Source organism: Lepisma saccharinum, chromosome 10 (assembly GCF_977018435.1).
Source record: "Lepisma saccharinum chromosome 10, izLepSacc3.1, whole genome shotgun sequence".
Lineage (NCBI taxonomy): Eukaryota > Metazoa > Arthropoda > Insecta > Zygentoma > Lepismatidae > Lepisma > Lepisma saccharinum.
This window is the reverse complement of record NC_139238.1, coordinates 60,130,625-60,156,585: the sequence shown is the minus strand read 5'-3', so window position 1 is coordinate 60,156,585 and position 25,961 is coordinate 60,130,625. Positions and strand designations below refer to the sequence as shown.

The 25,961-nt window shown below is 37.7% G+C and overlaps 1 protein-coding gene across 1 annotated transcript in view; it reads left to right on the top strand.

Moving 5' to 3' along the window:
• Positions 1-1,713: 1,713 nt before the first annotated feature.
• Positions 1,714-25,961, top strand: part of LOC145994119 (uncharacterized) — a 130,644-nt gene continuing 106,396 nt past the window's right edge. The window contains exons 1-2 of the mRNA XM_083130208.1: positions 1,714-1,738; positions 9,653-9,775. Coding sequence (XP_082986334.1) covers positions 1,714-1,738; positions 9,653-9,775 — 148 coding nt within the window. The remainder of the gene's footprint in view (positions 1,739-9,652; positions 9,776-25,961) is intronic.

Below are 25,961 nucleotides of genomic sequence, written 5' to 3'. Positions count from 1 at the left end.
TAACTTTAAAAGTAACTTTTCAAGTTACTGATTGACTGGTAAAAAATTAATTTTCCGAACAAAGTCAACATGCAATTTATTTAATTGGTTCGTGTATTTTTTTAATGAAATTTGAATTAGTCATATAAATTGGTTAATTTTGGAAAACTGAACGAAACATTATATCATGCATTTTCTTGAAAATTACCTTTTAATATAAATACATTATTTCTAGTGGCGCGACCGTGTAACGAAGGACGCTTCAAATGTAGAACTGGAAGATGCATCTTCGAAGGTTGGATCTGCGACAAGATGGACGATTGTAGGGATAAAAGTGACGAGGATCCGGAATTGTGTCGTAAGTATGCATTTCTTAGCTTCATAATAAGTTCTGTGTAGTATGGTTTGACACCACAGGGTGTATCAGAAGTCCCTTAACACCCCTTGAAAAATCCACATTGATGTATGTTCAAGGAATTTGATACGGGCGATACATAATAGGCCGGGGGGGGCACCTTGTGGAGTATGTCACGCGGACGGCAACCTTCTCGGTTCCGCCATCTTGAATTCAACTTTTTTATTTAAAATGATAGGTGGATAATGTAATACATGACCATAGGCTAGAATTTCATCAGGATGTCAAATCTGATATCAGATTTCATGTAACTTCATTTGGTGAAAAGTTTTTGGAAACTGAAAGTGATGTTTACCTGTTACAGAATGTACTCCACATGTTGTCTGTGTTGGTCAATGCACGTGTGCAGACGCTTCTCCCAATGTCTGTGGACACCGAGCAAGGTAACTGGTGAAATTTGCTCAAAGGCAGTCATGATACGTTGTTCCAGATCACGAATTTTCACACCATACATCGTAGCCTTAACGTGTCCCCAAAGGTAGAAGTCCATTGGCGTTAGGTCTGGTGATCGGGCAGGCCATTCAACGAGCCCACATCGACCAATCTTTGCCCCAGGAAATTGTTCATCCATTGACGCACCTGGAAGCCATAACGGGGAGGCGCACCATCTTATTGAAAAAACGTGGGAAATGTACCATTTTCCGACATCAAAGTTGGCAGTATCTATTCCGGTAGCATCCCCAGGTATCATACCGCATTTAAATTTCCTTGAATGAAAAAAGGACCGATTATCCGTGTTCCCCATATGCCTGCCCACACCGTAATCTTCCCTGCACCGGTCATTTTGGAGGGATCTGTCCATGCGGAGTTGTCAGGCGACCAACAGCGCTTGTTTTGCCTATTCACCTCCCCATTTACGTAGAAGTTCGTTTCATCGGAATGGAGTATCTGCATAGCGACGTTTGGATTTAGCCGTACTTGCGCGATAGCTCACTCGCAAAAGTGCACACGGCGATCTGGATAGTCCTCGGAGAGGTGTTGATGCATTTGCACCTTATACACCTTATACGGATGCCACTTGTGCCTCAGTAGCATCCGGTACACTGGACTGTGACTCAAAGCACATTGCATTGCTATACGACATGTGCTTTGCTGCGGTGACGTCGAGAAGAAGGCCAACACTGCCGTAGCTTGTGCTTCATCCGTGACTGTCCGCGGTCTGTCCAAGACCGTGCCCGTCTCCTCGAATTTGTGCCACTGCAACATGTAACACAGGGTTACATTCTGGATGAAGCAGGTTGAAATCGGCAGCCACTGCACGGGCACTTATACCACCCCAAAGTTTGACGATCTGGATGCGTTCCTCAGTTGTTAACGCCATGGTTCAACACCTGCAACAAACAGGTAAACATCACTTTCAGTTGCCAATAACTTTTCACCAAATGATGTTACATGAAATCTGATTTCAGATTTGACATCCTGACGAAATTACCCACATATCTTAAATAAAAAAGTTGAATTCAAGATGGCGGAACCAAGATGGCGGCCGTCCGCGTGACATACTCCAAGAGGTGCCCCCCTAGGCCTATTATGTATCGCCCATATCAAATGCCATGAAAATACATCACTACGGATTTTACAATGGATTGTAAGGGACTTCTGATACACACTATATTATTATTCACTAGCTATAATCAAGGACTGTGAAATTATTTGGATAGAACTCAATTTTCAAAAAAACAAAAAACTGCTAATTGGATCGTATTATCGCCCAAATAAGAACTCTCCTATTTCCATCCTCGAAGCCTGCAGGGATTCGGTATTAGCAGCAATGACAAGTGGTGATATTATGCTATTTGGTGATTTCAACCTCTCCATCAATTGGGAAAGCCCAAATACGGGAACTATAAACTGCCAAAATGATCAGTGGTTTATTGATACGTTCATTCACGCAATAGGGTTAAACCAGTTCAACTTGCATAAAACACGTGGTGACAGCAACCTTTACTACGTACTGGCAACCCTGCCTAATATGCAGGTAACTACAGGTAAAAAACCTTCTAACCTCCGACCATGACTCACTCGACGTCACAATGCACCTGCCTACCACGAAGAAAGACAAGGAATCCGCCAAGCAGAACCAACCCCCCCTTCCACCACCACCTATGGCGAAAAGCTCCATGGAATGTCATCCAGCGGGCGCTCAATGTCTACCCTTGGTTTTTGTTGATGGAAGAGGAAGTGAACGAAGCCGTTGAGAACTTTGTCGAAATACTGCATGCCACGATTAAAGACTTCGTGCCCACTGCGAGACCGAGATCTACGAAATACCCCGTCTTGTTCGATAGAGAAGTTCGCTTTGTGTTGAAAAATAAAAAAAACAGGCTTGGTACCTATGGAAGCAGCACCCTAATGTTCACACTCACGGTAACTATTGTGACAACAGACGTCATTCAAAATACCTACTCAGAAAAAAATATAGTGAACATATAAATAACATAACAACCAAATGTACTACAAACACTAAGATATTCTTCACATTACTAAATTCAAGAAAACAAAGCCCACGTATACCTAAAGAAATTGTTCATAATACTGATATTGCTAGTGGAGAAGAAAGAGCCGAAATTTTCAATGTTTTTTTTTTTCATCAGAACTTCTCACCTCCCTCAGTTTCCGACCCTCTCCCCCACTTAAATGATGTCTGTCCTCACACACTATCTTCAATCAAAACATCCCCCGAGGAAGTAAAATACCTTCTCGCTTCATTGCCCCTCCACCGGTCCCTAGGTCAAGATGAAATCCCCACAATATTCTTACGTCAAACTGCTGAATTTTTGGCTCTTCCTCTGTCTGCATTACTCAACAAATGTTTCTCTAAGGGTGTGTTTCCGAAAAACTTCAAACGGGCCAACATTGTGCCCATTCACAAAACTGGAGATAAAAAATGTGTAAAATCCTATAGACCAATCTCACTTCTATCGCCACTATCAATTATTTGTGAAAAAATCATCAAAAACAGGTTACTTCAGTTTACGTCTCCCTATATCAACACAGCACAATATGGTTTTCTTCCAGGCAGCTCTTGCCTAACAAATATTTCCGTCTTACTTTCGCATGCTGCCAAAGCAATTGATAATAACTCCCAACTTGACACTATATATTTGGACATTTCGAAAGCTTTGACAAAATTAATCATAAATTTCTTCTTCATAAATTATCAGCCAGATTTAACATCCATGGCAAATTTCTCACTTTACTCCAGGACTACCTCCATGAGCGTGAACAACGTGTTGTTCTATCTGGTACCTCTTCTAACTTTCTTCCCGTTTTGTCTGGAGTTCCTCAGGGGAATGTCTTATGGTCGCTCCTATTCCTTCTGTACATGGATGACCTCCCTGAAAAACCGTCCTCCCTCCCTATCAATATACTTTTTTTTTGCGAATGACTGTAAACTCTTTAAGGAGATCTCATCGCATCATGACATGATGATTCTTCAAAATGCTCTCACAGAACTTGTTAAGTGGTGTCGTCAGTGGAATTTAGAACTAAACCCTCAGAAATGCTCTTTCTTTACTTATTCCCTAAAAAGAACAAAGTGGTGTCTACTTATTCTATTGGAAACAATCCAATCCAAAACGTTTCCACCCAAAAGGACCGAGGTATTTTCATGGATGAAGAACTCACTTTTAATTATCATATTATAGCTACCACTAAAAAAGCCATGCGCCTTCTCGGTCTTCTATACAGATTTAGCGAAATTCAAAACCCATCATCTCTTGCTTTATTCTTTAAATCTTTCATCTCGCCCATCCTTGAATACTGTTCCCCAATTTGGGCAATGGCCTCAAAAACCAATCTCACCAGAATAGATTCTGTTCTCAGTTTCTTTCTTGCAATTGTTCGCCATAAAATACCTTCCTTTCGACATGTATCCAAATCAGACACCATGGCTGCTCTGAATATTCACACTCCATCCTTTCGTCGTGATACAGCTGACATGAAATTTTTATACAAGATAATAAATGGCAAAATCAGAACAGATCTCCTAATCAGTAAATTCACACTTAGGGTACCCCAAAAGCAAACGCGCAACCTGCAACTCTTCCACAACCCAACCACTAGGCTATCCCTTCTACAACGATCCTTGTTTTACAGGCTCCCAGAAATCTAAAACAAACTTCCCCTGAATGTAGATATTTTCCTTCCAGAACATAATTTTTGTATATAACTGACCAAGAACATATAAATTTATCCCACCTTGTTATTGTTTTTATCTTTTGTTATTTTTTGTTTCTACTTTATGTTATTTCAGTGTAAAATGGCCAAAGAAGACTGTATCTGAATAAATGAATTCTGTCCTTAACAACACTTCCGTTTTTGTGTAGCTATATCAGTGACGTCAGCATGCAGTTTTGATGTGGATAATAAAGAGTACCCTACTACTTGCGGTGTTGTTTTTAAGCACACATCTGGAAAATGGAAAGTATATATGTAAAAGTTTGAATGTTTGTAAATGCTCGTTCCTAGGCTGCTTTTTGCCCAGTAGCCGGGAAAGCCAACGGCTTTCCTGTTTGAAAGGTAACAATGGAGTTCAATAGTGTGACGTTACAGCAGACGACGCGCTGGGACTGAGTTGAAACAAATAAACACGTGCTTTTCTTCCTATCCAAATCAATGCTATTTTCCTTCGGAAGGGGTAGCTTTAATTATTGTTACAGCAGTTACGAAACAAAATTGTGATGTGCATCGTACATCAATGTACAGATGAGATTTCGGATAATACGTCTATGTAAACGGTGTCCCAATAAGAAGGACACATTTAATATTTGTAAAATAACACTATATAATTAGGAAATGGCAAATATTTTCCCATCAGTATAACGAGTAAATGTTCCGATTTAATAATGCCAAGTTTGATTTACGTAACATGTCTTGTGTGTGGATTGGCAGCACTGTTCTTACAAGTTCCTTCATCACTGATTGTTGGCTTAATCGGCATGGAGCTCTATACAACGGAACAATGAGTTTTGATAGTGAAAACTCATTAGAAGAATGGCGAGTGTTATGCAGAGACTGTTAGGAAGCTTCGTGCAATACTAGAACGTGAAAGTGCAACTAATAAGAGTCTACATCAATGTACAGATGAGATTTCGGATAATACGTCTATGTAAACGGTGTCCCAATAAGAAGGACACATTTAATATTTGTAAAATAACACTATATAATTAGGAAATGGCAAATATTTTCCCATCAGTATAACGAGTAAATGTTCCGATTTAATAATGCCAAGTTTGATTTACGCAACATGTCTTGTGTGTGGATTGGCAGCACTGTTCTTACAAGTTCCTTCATCACTGATTATTGGCTTAATCGGCATGGAGCTCTATACAACGGAACAACGAGTTTTGATAGTGAAAACTCATTAGAAGAATGGCGAGTGTTATGCAGAGACTGTTAGGAAGCTTCGTGCAATACTAGAACGTGAAAGTGCACCTAATAAGAGTACAGTTCGCAAGTTGATCAAAACATTTGAGACAACAGGGTCGACGCTCTCGATCTAGCCGGTCTGTTGAGAACATCGCTATTGTGCGTGACAGTGTTATAGTGTGTGCTAAAAAACCCATTCGGCGTCGTTCACAACAGGTGAATATATCGAAAAGTTCCATGCATCGCATTCTCACGAAAGATCTGCACATGCATGCGTTTAAAATTCAGATAACTCAGGAACTGAAACTAAATGATCAAGTGAAACGAAGACAGTTTGTTGAATGGGTTTTGGGGATGAAACTGGTGGATGAAGATTTTGCACGGAAAATATTGTTTAGTGACGAAGCACATTTTCATTTAAACGGTTTCGTCAACAAACAAAACTGTCTCATTTGGGCAACGGAAAATCCGCGAGAAATCTATGAGACACCATTGCATTCACAACGAGTGACCGTGTGGTGTGGATTTTGGGCTGTTGGAGTGATAGGACCGTAATTTTTTAAAGACGACGATGAAAATGCTGTGACAGTTAATGGAGAACGGTACCGCAATATGGTTCGCAGTTTCTTCTGGCCGCATTTGAACGGAATTCACAGTGAACGCATGTGGTTTCAACAAGACGGCGCTACCTGCCACACCTCCCACGAGACGATTTCCTTGCTGCATGAGAAATTTCCGGGCCGAGTCCTCTCTCGCAATGGTGACCAGAACTGGCCAACTAGGTCATGTGACCTTACTCCTTATGACTACTTGCTTTGGGGGTTTCTGAAATCAAAAGTCTATGTAAACAAACCCCGAACAGTACAAGAACTCAAGGTGGAAATTGAACGTGTTATCAACCACATCGATGTGCAAGTGTGTGAAAAGGTGATTGCAAATTTCATCGAGAGAGTGAAGTCCTGCAGAGCAAGTCGTGGGGGACATATGTCGGATGTTGTATTTCATACTTAAATCGGAACATTTACCCATTGTAATGATGTAAAAACATTTAACTTTTTTGTAATTATTTAGTGTTATTTTACACATCTTAAATGTGTCGTTCATAGTGGAACACCCTTATAATATATACCTTACATATGAGAATGTAAAGCATAACTGGAGTAGGAAATCGAGTAAAGCAAATGCTCCAAAAGAAATCTCAACCAATGTGCGCCGCCGGATAAACCCCTGAGGCTGCTGGTTTCCCATCATCCATAGCGGCAGCGTGGTTAACTTGAGATCGGGTGAGCTTCGGGTCTGCTTCGGCTGTGCTCGGAACTCGAATGTTATGAAAATGCATGATTTTCTTACTCCGGTTATTCTTCACCTTACTCTCTGTAAGTTATGTGTGTTATATACTCGTATTCTCCGAAATCTCATCTTTACATTGATGTACGATACGCATCATAATTTTGTTTCATAACTGCTGTTGTAATAATTAAAGCTACCCCTTCCGAAGGAAAATCGCATGGATTTGAATAGGAAGAAAACAAGTTTTCTCGTTGTTTAGACTCAGTTCCAGCTCAGTTACTCAGATGCGCAGATACTCCGATACAAGGCCCGATGGATTCAGACAGTTTTTTTATGGATGCATGGAGATACACAGAGAGTGAGTGCCGTATGTATAGGGACCTCTGCGTGATAAACTGCGGAGTTAATTTCTGGAAGTTCTGTTAAGTGCGTTTCTCAGTTAGAGAGCAAAAGGCAACAATGAGCAATGGTTAATGGATTGCAACGAAAATATGTATATGCGGAGTAGAGAAAGTATGTGTAAAAATAAAACTTTACATAAAGACATGAAGAATTCAGTGAGACGTAAATCTCTCCAACATATTACACGAACTCTCTTCCCAAATTCTCTTTCACAAGACGTGCCCTCTCCTTGGGAGTTGTATCAAGACTATCTTGAGGTTCAGGCCACAGCGCTCAGTCAAGACGTCATCATCTGGAGGCGATCGTCTTAACGCTGTAAACTCCTTGACGTAATTTTACCGTAGATAATTAAGGTATATTTATTTCTATTATGAAGTTAAATTTTGACATTTACCCTCCCGACGAATATAGTTAGAAGGAAAATGTATAATATTGAATATTTACACCAAAATTTTCATTCAGGAAGTCACTATGGCCACCACAAAAAATCCTACCATAGCACAAAGAAAGAGTTGAAAACCGTTAGAAACTTCCTGTCGGAAATATTTAAACATTGTATATCTTTGAAAAATATTATCGGGAATATTGGTCAGCTACAGTAAAACTTGTAACCGCTTTTGTATGAACTTTTGTATGTAAAATCAATTGATCAAATAAAAAACATGTTAGGTTGATCGTAAACTTTCCAATTTACCTAATCAATTAAATTGTCTTTAAGTTTACCCAAAATTAATCAACCAGATAATGCAGATATTCTGTGTAGCTATACAATCTCAATACAAAACCTTAATTTCTATATTCTTGCAGCAAAAGCGAAAGAAATTGGTACAAGGGCAATGTTACATTTCTGTGTATAAAGACTAAACGTAAATAATTTGTCACATTGTAATTTCGATCCTATTGACTTTATTGAACGAAAGATAATAAACAAATTGAAAATTTTCATTGTCGTTAGTAAGATTTGTGACAATAACTTAAGAGTTTCATTGAGAAAAAAAGCAGATTAATATTTCCATTTTAACGTTCAATTGGGAAATAAATATTTGGAATATTTCCTTACACTGTTTTTTATATTCCCTTAGAAAAATCGTGAAAAATGTTAATAAATTATGAAACAATAAACATTATCACTGATTTAATAATCAAAGTTACGAACATTGAAGCTTCACAAAGACAAAAAATAAAAAGCAGTTCATATGAAACAGTTTTAAAAATTTAATACATTTGTAGTTCATATTAACATAGCTAGGTAACAAAATGCTTTCTGTGTGAAAACATTTGTATTTGAAACATAAGTAATATATATATTCTTGGATAGTTTTACACACGAATATTTCATCGACGTTCTTGTTACACATCGCACCTTTGTATTTAAATGTACAACATATCTTCCATTAGCCTCCGATTAGCATAAAGAAGCATAAAGCGGGATAAAATAAGAATAAATGTACACATGCATAAACTTTGCCCCGTTGTATAGCTTTCTTTCATTAAGCATATTTTGAAACTGAAAATTTGTGTAAATAATATGAATAATTTATCGAATGCTTGCATAAAATTTACACTAACAAATTGCTTTGGTAGACGTAATATTAACCAACGTTTGTAATTCAGGGTAAATTATTTGATAATTCTAAAAAAAATGTTGACAAGTTGTCCACATTTACGAGTATATTTGATGCCTATTTCGGACACATGAAATGTTTACATCATGAACTATTACTATTATTTATTTTTTAGTATAATACATTTGTTACTTGTATATTTTCGTAGTGACTGAATCACATGGAATTGCCCTAAAAATTTCTCATTTTTAACAACATCTTGAAGAAATGTGAATGTTACTCTTACCTTTTTCATTGTAATTGCCTCTGCAATTGAGTACACAAGACTTATAAACCATACCTCTTCCACATTTAAGCATATTTACACGTCATGTAAACTCGATTACAGTTCTGAAATTTGCATTACAATTCCATATTCACTAAAAAGGTCCAACATTGATTCCGAAGAAGCAAATCAAACATGGCAGCTATCTCGCCTCCAGTTGATGACGTTTAATCACGTGACCGGAACAAGCCATCAGGCTTTCATATTGAGAAGGTAATGGTTGTATCCGCATTATAATTAAGGTTCGCTGCCATTTTACACAAATCACGTGAACTGCTTTTGATAAAAACTTTCATTTCTGAACAGGGGCGTATAACAAAACCATTCCTATTTTTGAATGCGAGAATCGAAAGGTCATCTCAGAAAATTGGATGTGCGATCTGGCTGACGACTGTGGAGACAATAGTGACGAGAGCCAATCAACTTGCGGTTAGTGTAAATTATAAGGCTAATGAAATTATTAGTGAACATATAATTATTAAAATTAATTTGCATATGTGAATAATGCACTGCTACTTATTTTTTAATACTATTACATTAAATGTTTGCAATTGTGTAGTGGTAAATTTGTATTTGTATTCTTACGTTTCTTTTGTCAGGACGATGAGGATGAGTGATGATTATATGGATAACCCAGGCCGGGAGTCGAACCTGGAAATTCGACATCAAGACAGGAAGTCGACCGATTTACTTGCTCAGCCACTGAGTTGGCCCACAGAAAGTAATTTATTACGCTGCGCCCCAAAGCGTTTGACCTTTTACATATTTTACAGTGCACGGTAAATTGTTGAATTTGGAAATTTATCAAAATGTACAAAAATTAAATGCAACACATATAAACTATAAACCTTACATAGTAATACAAATGTTGATATGATAGTGTAAAAAAAATGCATATAAAAGTATTGAATATATCTCCCGTCTGTTGCAAGTAAGAATTTTGTTGGTTAAATTTCGTTTAAACTGGATCTCTTCTCTAACCAGTCATTATATGTACAAGCTACATATCACAAATGAACACTAATATTCTCGTTTCAAATATATACGTGGATGGATCAGAAAAAAGGTTACAACAACAACTGAAAAGAACACAGTACGACCTGCTATGAATTGATGATGTATTCTAATAACGCTACACACACATCACTTTTCCACGTAATCGTCAAGGCGATTGAGACATGTATCAGACCACTGGAGCAATTTGTTGATGCCATCTAGGTAGAAATCACGTCCCTGCTCATTGAACCACTTCATGGCAAATGCCTGGACGTTATCGTCGGACGAGTACCGTGTTTCAGAGAAGTGCGTTTTCAATTGGGAAAAAAGGATAAAGTCGGTGGAGGCCGATTCCAGGTTGTATGGGGGGTGGTTCCACTCTTCCCACCTGAAACGTTGCAGCAACTGTCGAGTCTGGCGGGCCGTGTGGGCTGTTGCATTGTCATGAATGAAGATGACACCCTCACATAACAGCGTAAAAGTGCACAATATCCGCTGCCGGAATATTCCTCGCCCACAAGAAACGTATGAAACTTCACACTTCCACGGCAGGCCAATTCTGCAAGCGTCTCGCCATTGCATTGGCTACTACGCCACTGGCGGTAAACGTAAAGTTGTCGAAACTCGCCACGCGTATATGACGCCATCTGTTGCACCTCCGGGTAAACCAATTACTTACCTCCTATTTCGTGCATTCACAGAATGCTTGTTACAACCTTTTTTCTGATACATCCACGTATATATTTACAAAAGTATTATAATTTAATGTAAATACATAATGTAACCAATAGGAAACCATTTTAATAGGATGTTCATTTCGTGATATTACGAAAAACTCAGAGCAAAGATCATTATAGTCAATAACGCCGGCCTCAGTGGTGGAGTTGTTATCATACCACTCCACATATCATTCGACGTCAGGGGTCCAGGGTTCGAATTCCGGCCTGGGGAATGATGTTCATTGTGTGTCCATTCATCAATTCCATCATATTATCACACATCCTCGTCCTTGCGATTAGCCAAAAGTAAATGATAAATGAAGTAATATAAATCAATCAATTATAGTCAACGTTTCGTACATATTTTAATCATTCTTATTGCATAATTTCTTCTTCTTGATGTTAATTTAATAACATCCCGTGAAATTGTTAAAATTTTAAAAGGTATTAGTATATACTTCACATAATAGAACAACAATTTTTTAAAAAAAGAAATTCCAATTTTTGAAGAAAAAAACATTAACCGGACGTCAAATAACGTAATTAAAAATAGAGACTCAAGTAATAAAATTACATGCTTGGTGTAGGAACTGGTATTGCATGAAATATCATAAACCCCTAACAGTTATCAATGTTATTGAAAGCTGCATTAGGAAATATCTGTATGTATTATACAGGGGCAGTAGTGTAATCATCTATGTTCAAAGTCATACTTGGTACGAGGCCTATTATTTTTATTAATTAAACACAATGGAAAACCTATTTTGATGATGTTTTTGTCGATTTTATACAGGGTTATTCAAAATAATGGATACACTTTCATTCATGTATATTTCCTTGAATATATATTACATATTAATAATATACATACAAGAGAGAGAGGAAAGTCTAAAGTTTACAATCTTACAATAGAGGTTACAGATGTTCAATATGGCAGCCGCCTGCTGCTCAACAAACATCTAAGCGGTAGCCGAACTCATTCCACACACGAAGAAGCATCTCTTGTGTAACCGAGTTCACTGCAGCTGTGATACGGTTCTGCAGGTTGCCCAGAGTTTGTGGTAGCGGTGGTACGTACACGGCTTGTTTGACATACCCCCACAGCAAAAAGTCAAATTGTGTGAGATCAGGAGATCTCGGTAGCCACGACAGAAAAGCCAGGTCTTCATTTCCTATGCTACCTATCAATCGGTGAGGAAGGGCTTCATTGAGAAATGGCGTCTCAAAACTCGCCATACAGTTGCTTGAGGTATTCCAAGTTCTCTGCTAGCTGCATTAGTTGACTTTCTGGGCACAAAACTGCTTTCAATTCGTCTCACATCCTCCTCTGACACACGCGGTCGGCCCGTGCTTTTTCCTTTGCAGACACATCCAGTTTGCTGAAATTGGTTAAACCAACGGTATATGCTCCTCCAAATTGGTGGTTCTATGCCGAATCGAAGACGGAATGCTCGCTGCGCTGCTGTTGCCGATTCAGTTTTGCCGAACTCAAGAATGCAGAAAACCTTCTGCTGCACGGTGGCCATCTTACTCGGAACTGAACTGAAGGGTTCTTGGTGGCACGAGCATGAGCACTCGAGTGGTTGGTTACGCAACTGCGCTCTAGCGGAAGTATTCGAAACTTAAGACCTTCCCCTCTCTCTTGTATGTATATTATTCATATTCAATGTATATTCAAGGAAATATACATGAATGAAAGTGTATCCATCATTTTGAATAACCCTGTACTATTGCAAATCTGTGATTTTTCATCTCTTACTTCGTACGAATGTCATAATTTCTTACGAGTTAGAGTACACCTACACCCACGTACACTCAGCCACACCCACACCCATCTACACCTATTTACTTCCGGTCTACTTCCGGTCCACTTCCTGTCCACTTCCGGTCTACTTTCGGTCCACTTCCGGTCTACTTCCGGTCCCCCCAAGGGGAACTTTAAAAAATTTGGATAAGGCAAATCATGGTTACAAATATATGCTTACAGTTATTGATACCTTTAGCAAATATGCATGGGCTGTTCCCCTAAAATCCAAGACTAGTACTTGTGTTACCGAGGCTTTTAAGTTGATATTTAGTGAGGAAAGGATACCAAAATATTTACAGACAGATAGAGGGAAAGAATTTTACAATTATACATTTGCTAAGTTAATGCAACAACATAATATTAAACATTATTCTACATACAGTGATCTGAAAGCTAGTATAGTGGAACGATTCAACAGGACATTAAAAAATCTCATGTGGAGACAATTTACTCTACAGGGCAATTATAAGTGGGTGCAAATTTTACCCGAGCTAGTTTATGATTACAACAATAAAGCACACAGTACTATTCACATGAAACCTTCTGAGGTAACCAAATCTGATGAGCAACGATTGATTTCTATTGTTTATTGTAAAAAAAATATACATACACTACCAAGAAGCCAAAGTTTAAAATAGGGGATCAGGTAAGGGTCAGTAAATATAAACAGTTATTCGAGAAGGGTTTTACTAAAAATTGGAGTACGGAGTTATTCTCAGTGGTTCAAGTTTTACCAGGAAATAGAAATACATATATCATAAAAGATAATCATAACAAAATATTGAAAGGTAGATTCTATGAAGAGGAACTTGGTAAAACAAAATATCAAGATACATATCTAATCGAGAAAATATTGAAGAAGAAAAATAATAAATTGTATGTGAAATGGTTAGGTCTGCCAGACAAAAGTTGGATAGAAACAAACCCGGTGATTCTTTGACACCAACATGGAATGTAGTACAGCGTTTACCAGATGTAGTGGAAACTAATAAAAAAAATCGAGAGTTGTTACCTGATAACATAAGATGTCTCATTGCAGGCCATCAGGTTGTGAAAAAAAAACTTTGCTGGTTAATAATTTCTTGCTTGCCCCCAATTGGCTAGATTGGAAAAATAGACATATGTATTCTCTAAAAGTTTAGAACAACCGAAATACCAATAACTCATGAAGCTGTACGAGGGACTGGGCATAGCTACATTTGCATCAACAATAAAACCTCTCGACCAATGTTTGAAAAATTCTTTTGTGGTATTCGATGATGTTATTCTGGAAAATCAGAATGAAATTAGAAATTTTTTTACACAGGGTCGTCACAAAGAAATATACTGCTTTTATTTAGCTCAAACTTATTCCAAAATTCCCAAAAAATTACTACGAGATAATACAAACTTAATCTGTTTGTTTCGTCAAGATCATACTAATTTGAAACATGTACGATGATTATGTTGGAGGAGACTTAAATTACAACCAATTTTCAAAATTCTGTTCATCATGTTGGAACAGCCACGATTTTGGATTTGTCACTATCGACATGACTCGTAAACCTAACAATGGTAAATTTAGAAATAAAATCAACGACTTTCTAAACGATATAAAGTAACCATTAATCAAAAACAAAAATATGACAGAACATAAAATAGAAGATAATTCGAAATTACGAGAGTACTTGTCCAAACCTTTCAAATGTTGGAAATCAGAGAATCAAGGTTTTTACGAACAACACAAGCGTCAAGATCAACCTATTATCGATGCAATCAGTGGTCTTGGTAAAGAGATTAAGATTGTGACAAAACAAAATAAAAACCTCATCAATGAATTGGTACCTCTTACTGCTAAAAATTATGCAGATTTTCCTCCTACGCCATTATCTAGTACACACTCCTCTGGTACTTAAGGAACCACCTGCTAAAGTAGCTATACAAGAATCAGAGAAAATCGAGTTGGGTCCATTGGCAAGGGATTATTTGAGTACTGGAAAATTCTAAAAAGATGAAGTATTTGGATTGTATCCAACTATGGAGGGTAATGAAGGCGTAGTATGGACAATTGGCAAGTCTAAAGTAACATTTGAAGGGGATAACATAAAAATTAATTTAGGTGGGAGAAACAGCTGGTCCAGATATCCTAGTACAGTAGGGCTATGTGAGCTCATTACCAAAAAGACAACCAAAAATTTTTACAGAAGATGATTATCAAAGTTACTCTAAAATTTTGACACTCTCTGATGCTTTGAACCAAAATAACGATGCCAGTCAAAAGCGTGTGAAATCGAGCAGCGGGGATAAATGCAAAAATATGATTAAACCTATCTGGAATCAACTCAAAACCGGTAGTGGTATAAAACAATACAATACTCTACCTAAGGAATTTGTATGGATAAACGATGTGAGAAAACTTATAGATAGGTTGCTTGTTATAGCAGGAGAGGAAAATGCTGGGAACAATAATTTCCATAATGAGAAAATAGGTATTGTAAACATGATTAGTGACAAATTAGCTAATTTTTTTGTAAACGATCCTAATGGTATGGGATACTTAATTAAAATACTCTACCTCCTAAATTCTGGTATATATCAGAGGGTCGAGGTTTGGTAAATGATATTATTAATAAACTTTCGTTCGAGTAACACGTACCTGGTTACCAATATTGTGGTCCTGGTACAAAACTTGAGAAACGAATAGAAAGAGGGTACAGGGGTATTAATCCTCTGGATGCAGCTTGCAAAGAACATGATATTGCTTACAACACACACAAAGATCTGAATGATCGTCATGTGGCTGATCAAAAACTGGAAGAGGCAGCTTTTGGAAGATTAACAAGCAGAGATGCATCATTGGGTGAAAAAATAACAGCGTTGGGTACAACTATTGCTATGAATACAAAACAAAAATTAGGGTGGGGTTTGTAATATAAATACCCTGAAAAATAATAATAATAACAACAACAACACCATGAAACCAAAAGGAGTTGTGTACCAAATACCGTATCATAATCTTAAAAATTTAAAACTTAATTCGATTTTAACTAAAAAACAACAAGAAAAGAAGAGGCAATGTATAGCCAAAGGAAATGGAATGAAATTATTACTCAGTACGCCACAATTAAAACGATTGCAAAATACAAGAAAGAAAACACACAGCATATTCATATTCATATTCATATGCATATTCAGCATTCCAGCTATCCTGGCTGCATTGGGGGCAGTTGGGAGCTTGGCTGGGGGTAGTCCTGCTATGGCCAAAACTGTAATTGATTCGAAAAAAATAAGGTAGAACTAGAAGAGCAAAAGCGTCATAATCTTGCCATGGAGAAAAAAATAGGCAAAGGTGAAGTCTAGAGCACTCAGAAAATTTAAAAAAAGAAGTAGCTCTTACCAACCAAGACATTGAATCTTTAATTAAAATATTTAAAATTAAACACTTCAGGGGGGTTTTCATGTCTGATTCTCTCCCTAAAGGTAGTCCTCACTCTCGAGAATGTGGCGGGGTGAATATGGACAAGTCCGAAAACGTTGGTACTCACTGGATATGCTATTATAAACAAAATGGCAATGCTTTTATTTTCGATTCTTTGGGAGGGGTACCCCCTACAGAATTAATTCGTTACTTCAAACATGTTAAAATTTATTACAACGACGATCGTATTCAAGATATCGATCAAATTATATGTGGCCATGTTTGCATTACGATGCTCAGATGTTTAAATAAAATACCAAACATCAAATTAGAAGATTTTCAAAAAGCTGTATTATATATTAAATATGGGAATTTTCCATCTCTCCAGCGAGACTTCGGTTTTGAATCTACATCTTCACGATGATATTATCTATCCAAAATCCATAGCTCTAAGAGCATTCTACAGTATGTATCTGATTCCGAATGTAACTACCTACAACAATACTATATTATTAGGTAATGAAAAAATAATTATTCCTCCTGGACAGTATAACTTATCTACTTTACAATTTGAACTTCCAACCACTATCTTGCTTTCTCAAAATTCTGTAACACACAGAGTGGAGATTGTAACTACCAATGAAACAGTGGACTTATCTACCATGGGGGAACTTTTATTATTTGAAAACAATAGAAAATTAGAACCAGGTGTTAGGCACATAGGTAAATTTATACCAAAATTCTTAGCTATTGAGACATTGAATATTCACTGTAATATTGCCAAAGGTATGATTATCAAAGAAGAAAAAAATTCGATTGGCAGTCACAAGGAGACAGGTATCATTGCTACATTTAAACCGAATTCGGAATTTATGGAACCTATCTTTTATTCCCCAATCCCACCAGTCTATTTCCCTTTTTCTATTGATAAGGTTAATTACATAGAAATAACTAATACAAATGAGAAAAATGAAATCATTGATTTTGCCGGTGCTAATAGCACTGCGATAATAGAAATTAATATTTAAAATATATAAATAAATACCAAGATGGAAAATATCGAGAGTTTTGAATTACAGTCCTTCCCTCCAAATAGGAGGACATTTGCAAATTTGAATCAGCCCAACAAAGAGTTACAGTATGACATCACGGTATGGGATGGGTTCATTCATCCGCATAGATCTGATCTGTATATAAAATTTGATATTGTAAAGCAAAGTAATGATGAAGAATATCCCCTCCCTGGGGCTAATATAAAACTTATAGATAATTTTGTTCCATTCTTATTTTCTCAAATTGAAGTCAGAAAGCATGGTACAGTAATTGACAGGATTGATTGCCCTGGAATTACATCCACTACAGTAGGGACATTGAAACTGTCCAAATCAGAAAGTGCATATTATAAAGTTAGTGGGTTCGAAGCTGGAAGAAAAATTCAAGCAAAAAGTCACACAGCACTGTTCCCCATGAGATTGCTATTTGGATTTTTCTCTGATTATAAATAAATTATGTGGAAAGGTGGTTTGAGTGTCATATTTCGCAGAGCACCCAATGATCATAATTCCATCATGAGATACAAAACTTTGAATGCAGATGGAACAACTAATGAGGCTAGTTTACTCGAAGCTGCGAAATGTGTGATCCAGTCTATGGAGTTGCGAATGCCTATAGTTGAATATGAATCGAATTATGCTCTCAAATACAAAGCCAACATTTTGAATAATCTTCAAATTCCGATTCAATTTTGTACTTATCAATGCATTCAGAGGTCAGTGGAGGGTAAATTGTTTGAATTTGATCTTACTAATCAGTTCCAATCTTTGCAATATGACATGCCAGCGTTTGTAGCTGTGCTGTTTCAGACAGGGAGAGATGACAATCAGGAAAAAGATAGCAGCCAGTTGATAATTGTAAAGTTAAAAATGTGTATCTGAACAATGGCAGAAATGAAGTATTTCCTCGTGATAATTACAATTTAAACATTACAGAACAAGATTATTTAAAATTATATGAAGCTTATAGTGCATTTAAAAGAGTAACTGAAGGTAACATAGACATGTATTATAATCCAGATGAGTTCATAATTCACAGACCAATGTTTTTAATCAATGCATCAAAAAGAAAATTGGTAGTTATAAATGATCGAACTAATATTAAATTAGTATGTGAATTTTCTATCTGAAAATACTAGATGTAGTGCAATTTTAATTGTGGAGAAATCATATATTTATGATGTAAAAATGGAAAGAGTGATAGAAAAATTTTAATAGGAGAGAATAATATATAAAAAATTAAAATACGTGTAGAATTTTTTTGTTATTTTCAAAATTTTAGTTTGATGTTAGGTTTATTTTTTTCACATGTGTTGAGTGCAATTATTATTAACTTCTAAACTAAAGTGCCCCCAAGGCAAAGTATGAATTCCACACTCGAGAATACACCTCTTGTCGTCGTGTGGATCCAAGGCTACTTTTTTATTTTATTCGTAGTAATCTCATGGTTTGAGCTTTGTATTCTATTATCCTCTTGAAGTATCCTCGACTGTGAAGAAAGACAATAAATATAATCCTGAAATGTTAGTTTGTTTTCCACAGTATCTTTGCACGTTCCTCTTGCTTTCTTTGTGACGCTGCTCTCTGTTCTGAATGTATACATCTTCGAACGCAAACCAGCGAACTCAACAATAATATCACCGTTACATTTATCTTTGAACTTACCGAGAACCTTCTTGTTGCGGGAATGAATTCCAAATCTGTTGGGTTGAGAGTAGGAAGAAGTGTCGAAATACCCAAGCATGAAAGGATGTTTAAGATCTTCGTAGAGGTTAGGTGTTTGTATGTCATAAATAAAACTATCGGTGTCCATGTACGAAATTGACAGCTTATCATTATAGAAAGGTTTCATAATATTATAGTGAAATTCGAACATGTACAATTTCGGCAAGTCGAGAACTGTTGCACCAACGTAAATAGGTTTTCTGAATTTTATTAATTTTATATCTAGATTAAAAAGTGTTAAATTCTCGTTGTAAACTTTTCGCGATTTGAATCTAGGATCAGATACTAATTTTCTACATTTATTGTTATCTGAAAACAATTTTATGTCTATATGCTTTCTGATGTTCTCCATCGTTTTTCCATAAACAGCATTATTCATTAATTTATAAAAATCTTTATCTAATTCTGAAATGGCAGCTGTTCAGTGTCTCGTGTTGGTCTCAATATAAGATTTTAATCATGGAGAGTGTTTGAACTTTAGAATTCTTCTCACATTTACTACCTGAACACCCTTCCCAATGAAAAACTGAAGATTCTTGTAGTGGACGACATATCTCTCTTTTCTCTCTAGAGTTAACATAAGCTTGCTTTGATAAGAATCAGGTGGACATTTAATTTCTGGAGCCGGAGGTAAATCGGAAAAAGTAGCATGCAAATTATTTGGAAATTCAATGTGTACCTCAATGAACAGACCAAATTCACGATCGTCGAAACGATTAATATCAATTGAAATAGGATCCAGCCACTCGAATCCTCCCTAGGGAAGTTTTTGTATCATTGCGATACATTGTAGAGATTATTTACGTCAGCGTAAAATATGTAATTCTATGGTCGATTTGCATCGTATTGATTCTCAGACAAGTGAATATTGTTTGCCTTTACATGTCTCTGCGAACATTGCTCCATACCCCTTAGTATCCCCCTTTCTATAAAAAGTAACATGTCCACGTCCGATGTCAATTCCAACTTGATCCTGGTCTGGAGCAACATAGCAGACCACGCCAAACCAGGAAGACTGTAGAAGTATGCTGGATCTAATTTATAAATATTTTTTGCTTTTTTTCTAAACACTTGGAAAACATCAGCAAGTATTGTTACGTCTAATTTGAGATACGCATCGTGATAATCGCCGAGAGTATTGCATCTCATTTCCTTCCATATTAATTTCGCATGTTCGTATTCTTCGTCCGTGATTCCGGTTTTTTTCAGTTGACTGAAGAATTCTTTTTGAGGTGGGAAAGTGTCATCGTCAAATTTAGATTCATCGGTTACATATTCGTAAGGATAAAGGCCTTTACGTTTAATCAGTTCTACATGTATGTTGGAGAAACTAGCATTTGTAATTTTAAATTATTCTTTATTAAGTTTACTCGCTAAAGCATCGAGACTTACCGATAGGAATCTAAAAGAATCTAGAAACCTCATCTCTATGATTTCATTCGTTGCTGGAATTTTAACTTTCTTACTTATAGAAATATAACGCTCTTCGTTTTGAGCAAGAATATCTCTATTTTTTGCGTATCGTATCCAAGATTTCTAATTAAGAAATGCAAGTCGTAATTGGATCCATTGTGAAAAAATATTGGTACGAATTTGGGCTTCTGGATCTTGATGTTGCAGGTGTTACAGATTCCACTAATGTAGTATCCGGTGAAATGATTATGGTGAAATACTTTCCGATTCTCATCCGTGAAATGTTGATCACACACCGGACACGTTTCAATGTTATTGTAAGATTGAAGTTCATCGTTGGATAATGGAAGCATTGATTTCGATTGACATACGAAGCTGCCAATGTTCTCAACCTCCTCCACCATTTTTTTGAAAAAGAGTTCAATAACATTTGGTCCGCGATATACAGGGTGGTGCAAAATTCCGTTTACAACTCTTGGGAGGTGAATCGCCAAGTAAAAACAAGGAAAAAATGCCATGTGAAAAAATGTCGAAATCGGCACCGTTTGCGAGTGACAGGCGTGCGAAAATCGCCCCACACCATGTGTAAAGCACAATAACTCAAGACGGAAGAAAGATATCAATGTCGGATTAAAATAATACAAAGAAAGTTGTGCCTGACGAATACAATGGTGCAGAAATTGAGGCCCAGTGTAAATTGCGCAAGGGAACTCTCAAAGAAAGTGGGGAATCCCATGATGGAAAATATAGGAAATTTGCTACTATTTTCTACATAATGTTGAGATCGGAATGTAGGCAGTAAAAAATGACGACGTATGTTCACATGTCCCACTACTGCTGGGACACCCTCCCACAATCGGGAAATAGGAAATTCACCCGAAAATGACGCTATGCCGTCAGATTACGCTGAGATTGATTTCAGCTAATTTTTTACAGGAAGCCCCACTAGAGGCGCTGGGAGTGTAGGTCACCTGTTACGTATTAGCGTTGGTGGATACTACGTAGAGAGTGTAATCGACCGTTGTTTTTCCTGTCTGTTCTGCGTGTCGCAGCGTGGAGTTTAGTCTGGCGTGTGTGTGTGGTTGAATTGCGCTAAGGAATATTGTACGTAGAGTACGTATTCCGTGTTCTTTCTCGGTTTGCAAAAACTGCGTGGACACCTGTGTGACATTACGTGGGTGCTAATCACTGTAGTTGTGATCCGTCACTCGGAGGGAAAGTGGCCCTGTTGCTGGGCAGTTCTCGAACAGGACAATGGTGGAGTACTCTACCCACGAGCTTGCTGATATGCATCTCGTTTATGGAGAGGCAAACCGAAATAGCCGTGAAGCACGGCGTTCGTATCACGAACGTTTTCCCGGGCCTCCCCGATGGCGCAGTGGTAGCGTCGTCGCCTTGTAGTCAAGGGGTCCCGGGTTCGATACCCGGTGGAGGCACATGGCACAGTGGTTCGGATCCCACTTTAAACCGTAGGTCCAGTCCCGATTAGCCTTGCTGTGCATAAAGTGGACTTAAAACACCAACTCAAACCAAACCAAACGAACGTTTTCCCAATAGGCGGTTACCAGCAAATGCACTCTTTCAAGACTTGATGCTCGACTGCGTGAAACTGGATCTCTACTACCCCGTAGGTGGGATTGTGGAAGACCCCGCACTGTGCGCACTGTGCAATTTGAAGAGGACGTATTGGACGCGATACGAGACCGACCTGGCACCAGCACACGTGCCGTTGCTCGTACGCGACAAACCCACCATAGAAATGTGTTCCGCGTTCTTCAGGAGGAGGGATTTCACCCATACATTTTGCATAAGGTGCACCACATACTGCCCACGGACTTTCCCCTACGCATGGATTTCTGCCAATGGTACGTGCAACAAACTCTTGCCATTCCGGATTTCCCAACAATAGTTTTGTGGACCGATGAGGCAATGTTCACCAGGGACGGCATGTTCAATAGCCACAATAGCCACGTCTGGGATATGGACAATCCGCATGCAATCATTGTGCGCCATCATCAACATAGGTTCGCAGTGAATGTATGGTGTGGCGTAGTAGGTGACCACTTGATAGGCCCGTACATTTTGCCCTCTACTTTGTGTGGTGGGAATTATCGGGTGTTTCTACATGACGTATTACCTGAACTTTTGGAAAACGTTCCACTGGCAGGTAGACAACGTATCTGGTTTCAACACGACGGCGTCCCCACACATTTCGACCGGGGAGCCAGGGCCTTACTCAACGATATTTTAGGCGATCGTTGGATTGGCAGGGGTGAACCTTTACCGTGGCCACCTCGTTCCCCTGACCTCACACCACAGGGTTTCTGTGTATGGGGAGAAATGAAAAGGCTCGTGTATGAAACCCTTGTGGAAAGTGCTGAAGACCTCGTTGCTCGTGTTAGTGCCGCTGCTGGGACAATTGTTGACATGCCAGAGGTATTTGCGCGTATCAGACAATCAGTACTTCGCCGATGCCATCTTTGTCTTGACGTCAATGGTGGATATTTTCAACAAAGTCTCTGAGTATACCGATGTTTGTGAGCCCCTATCAGCACCGCATAGTGTCCTTTAGTGAAAGGTGCGAGTGAAGATGCTGGAGATCGCTGTACTTCATACCATCGATCTGCATGTGCGGAGGTAGTGCGCTTCTCAGTGGAATCCCTTCCAGATGTGCTGTGCCTGGAAATGTTACATGCCATTGTGTGCGTTTTCTCGCCATTCTCCGTCTTCATTCCTTCGAGGATTACCCACTTTCTTTGGGGAGCTCTCTTGTAGTATGTACAGCCTGATGTTATGTGGCCATTGTTTAACTTTTGTTTTTCGTACTGCAAAGAAGTGTGTCAACATTAAGGGATTGAAACGTTTTTTATGATTTTCCGGTATTTTTTTCCATTTGGGATGGTGCCCCAGCAGTAGTGGGACATGCGACAACTTGGTTTCTTTTCTTGTTCGTACCGCAATAAGAACCGTGTGCAACAGGAGATTTGCAGTTATTTTCCTATTTCCCGATTGTGGGAGGGTGTCCCAGCAGTAGTGGGACATGTGGACATACGTCGTCATTTTTTACTGCCTACATTCCGATCTCAACATTATGTAGAAAATAGTAGCAAATTTCCTATATTTTCCATCATGGGATTCCCCACTTTCTTTGAGAGTCCCCTTGCGCAATTTACACTGGGCCTCAATTTCTGCACCATTGTATTCGTCAGGCACGACTTTCTTTGTATTATTTTAATCCGACATTGATATATTTCTTCCGTCTTGAGTTATTGTGCTTTACACATGGTGTGGGGCGATTTTCGCACGCCTGTCACTCGCAAACGGTGCCGATTTCGACATTTTTTCACATGGCATTTTTTCCTTGTTTTTACTTGGCGATTCACCCCCCAAGCGTTGTAAACGGAATTTTGCACCACCCTGTATATATGGTTTATCTATCCTATCCTGCCAAACAACAACATATCCAAAATCTATTTGGATCATGAAGCTGGTACGTTGTTGTGGAAGAAAATTCGGGATCCGAATCGCAATAAGACAATGGTTTGAGAAAAGCCTCAAAGTCCGCAATGATGATGGCCGGATGTTCCAACAAGGCCTTGTCCATTTTAAATTCTTCGCATTCATTTGCTTTGGGCATCAACATGCGAGCCGGTCTGTTGACTCCACAGTAGACTTTATGTTCAGCAAGTTTTTGTTTGGCAATTTCTTGATTTTGGAAATATTGGTAATTACGTTGGTCAAGATCTTCGAATACTGTTAAACACCTTGGACAAATTTCGATGTGTGCACAATGCTTGGTTGTTTGGCTTCTAACTAAGCGGGAGAGTGAACGAATTAGCGTGTAATGATGAATATTATTGTCAGCAATAAGAAGCAGATTGATTTCCATGGCTTCGTCATCAACAGTATTAGTTATCCTAACAGGATGCACAAAATGCTTAATTTAAATATACGAATATACATTTATAGCTAATCGTTTTCCTTCTCCATTTCCTACCCTGTTTTCAAACTTTGTTATGTCGGAAATAGCAACAGGGTATTCGATGCCTGTCATAGCATATTCAATCTCATTGATATATTTCTTAGAGTGATTAACTCATTCCGGATTATCTATCCAATGAACCGGGTGAAGTGCCGCTACAATGCACCACATAAAACACTTATTGTCGGTTTTATAAATATTTAGCACAGCTCTATTATGCTGAATTTTTACCGGAAGTGCAACGTAGCTCGAAGCAGAAAAAGGTGTAAATTTGTTTACATAAGCGATTAATCTGTGAGGACTTCCGCATAGAGACTAACCTGATCCCTTAGCCTCGAATTCATCGTGTTTCCTAATCAATTCACTAGTAAGATTAGAATAAAAAACCTTTAAATTATCAATGTCTACCGAATAAAGAACTTGGTTCTTCGTTTTGTGAAAAAAAACATTTCTTGTACTATTGGTTTTCTCATATTCACAAATTAGATCAACATATACTTTTATGGAGTTGTTTTGTAGTTTATTTTTTAGAATATTTATGATAGATGTTTTAATTTCACTCAAGAAACTAGAAATATCACAGCCTGGGTTCGAAGTAAAACAGAAATCCTGGAGTTGGTCATTGAATGCAGATCTAATCGGCTTTTGGTCATTAGACATCTTAATTTGTTTGCAAGTAGAAGCTTCAGTTTCAGGATGATCAATTTTTCTTTTCAATGTTCCATGTCCGGTTGATGCTTTGCAAATTTTCATGTGTTTACTTCAATTAGCAATGCTAATTACTTTTCCACATTGAGTACAAGGCCTAGTAGGTAACAAACGATTTATTTTCGAACCTGTTTCGCTACATCTTGCCCTATGCTTGCTAATATTAGTTTTGGATATTAATTTTCCACAAATGACACATTCGATGAAATTGGTAGATGACATTTTTTTAAAATATGCTTTAAGTAAATAAGACGCACAATCAAGTCAAAATTTAATAAGATTTTTTAAACTTACGATAATTGATAGAATGTAACTTAAAAAAGATAATAGTTATAATTATATTTTTTTTCAGCTCTGGTATTTATATATAAATTTTCTCGGAAAAAATACAAAATTCAATACAAATACAAATTCATACAAATTCAATCTGTGTGAAAAACAACTTGAACCACCTTCAAAATAAAATAATTGTAGCTATTACGATAAAATTTTCAGCTATGTAACATCTGATCACACCAAAACTCAATCTGATCGAAATTACTATGAGCTATGTAGCTTTAAAACAAATTAAATACTTAACTTTTTAACAAAAAGATTATGAGCAGCACTGCAACAACACGTCCGCACTCTTCAAACACTCTCACGATACTGACTGATCTGTAATGCTTTCGCATTTAAATAACCTAAACGCGGACCGCGTTGAAAACATCAGAAACAGTGAGCCAATCAGAAGACAACACGTCATCGCATTACGTCATAACCAACCAATCAGAAAACACCCATTACGTCATAACCAACCAATCAGAAAACATCCAT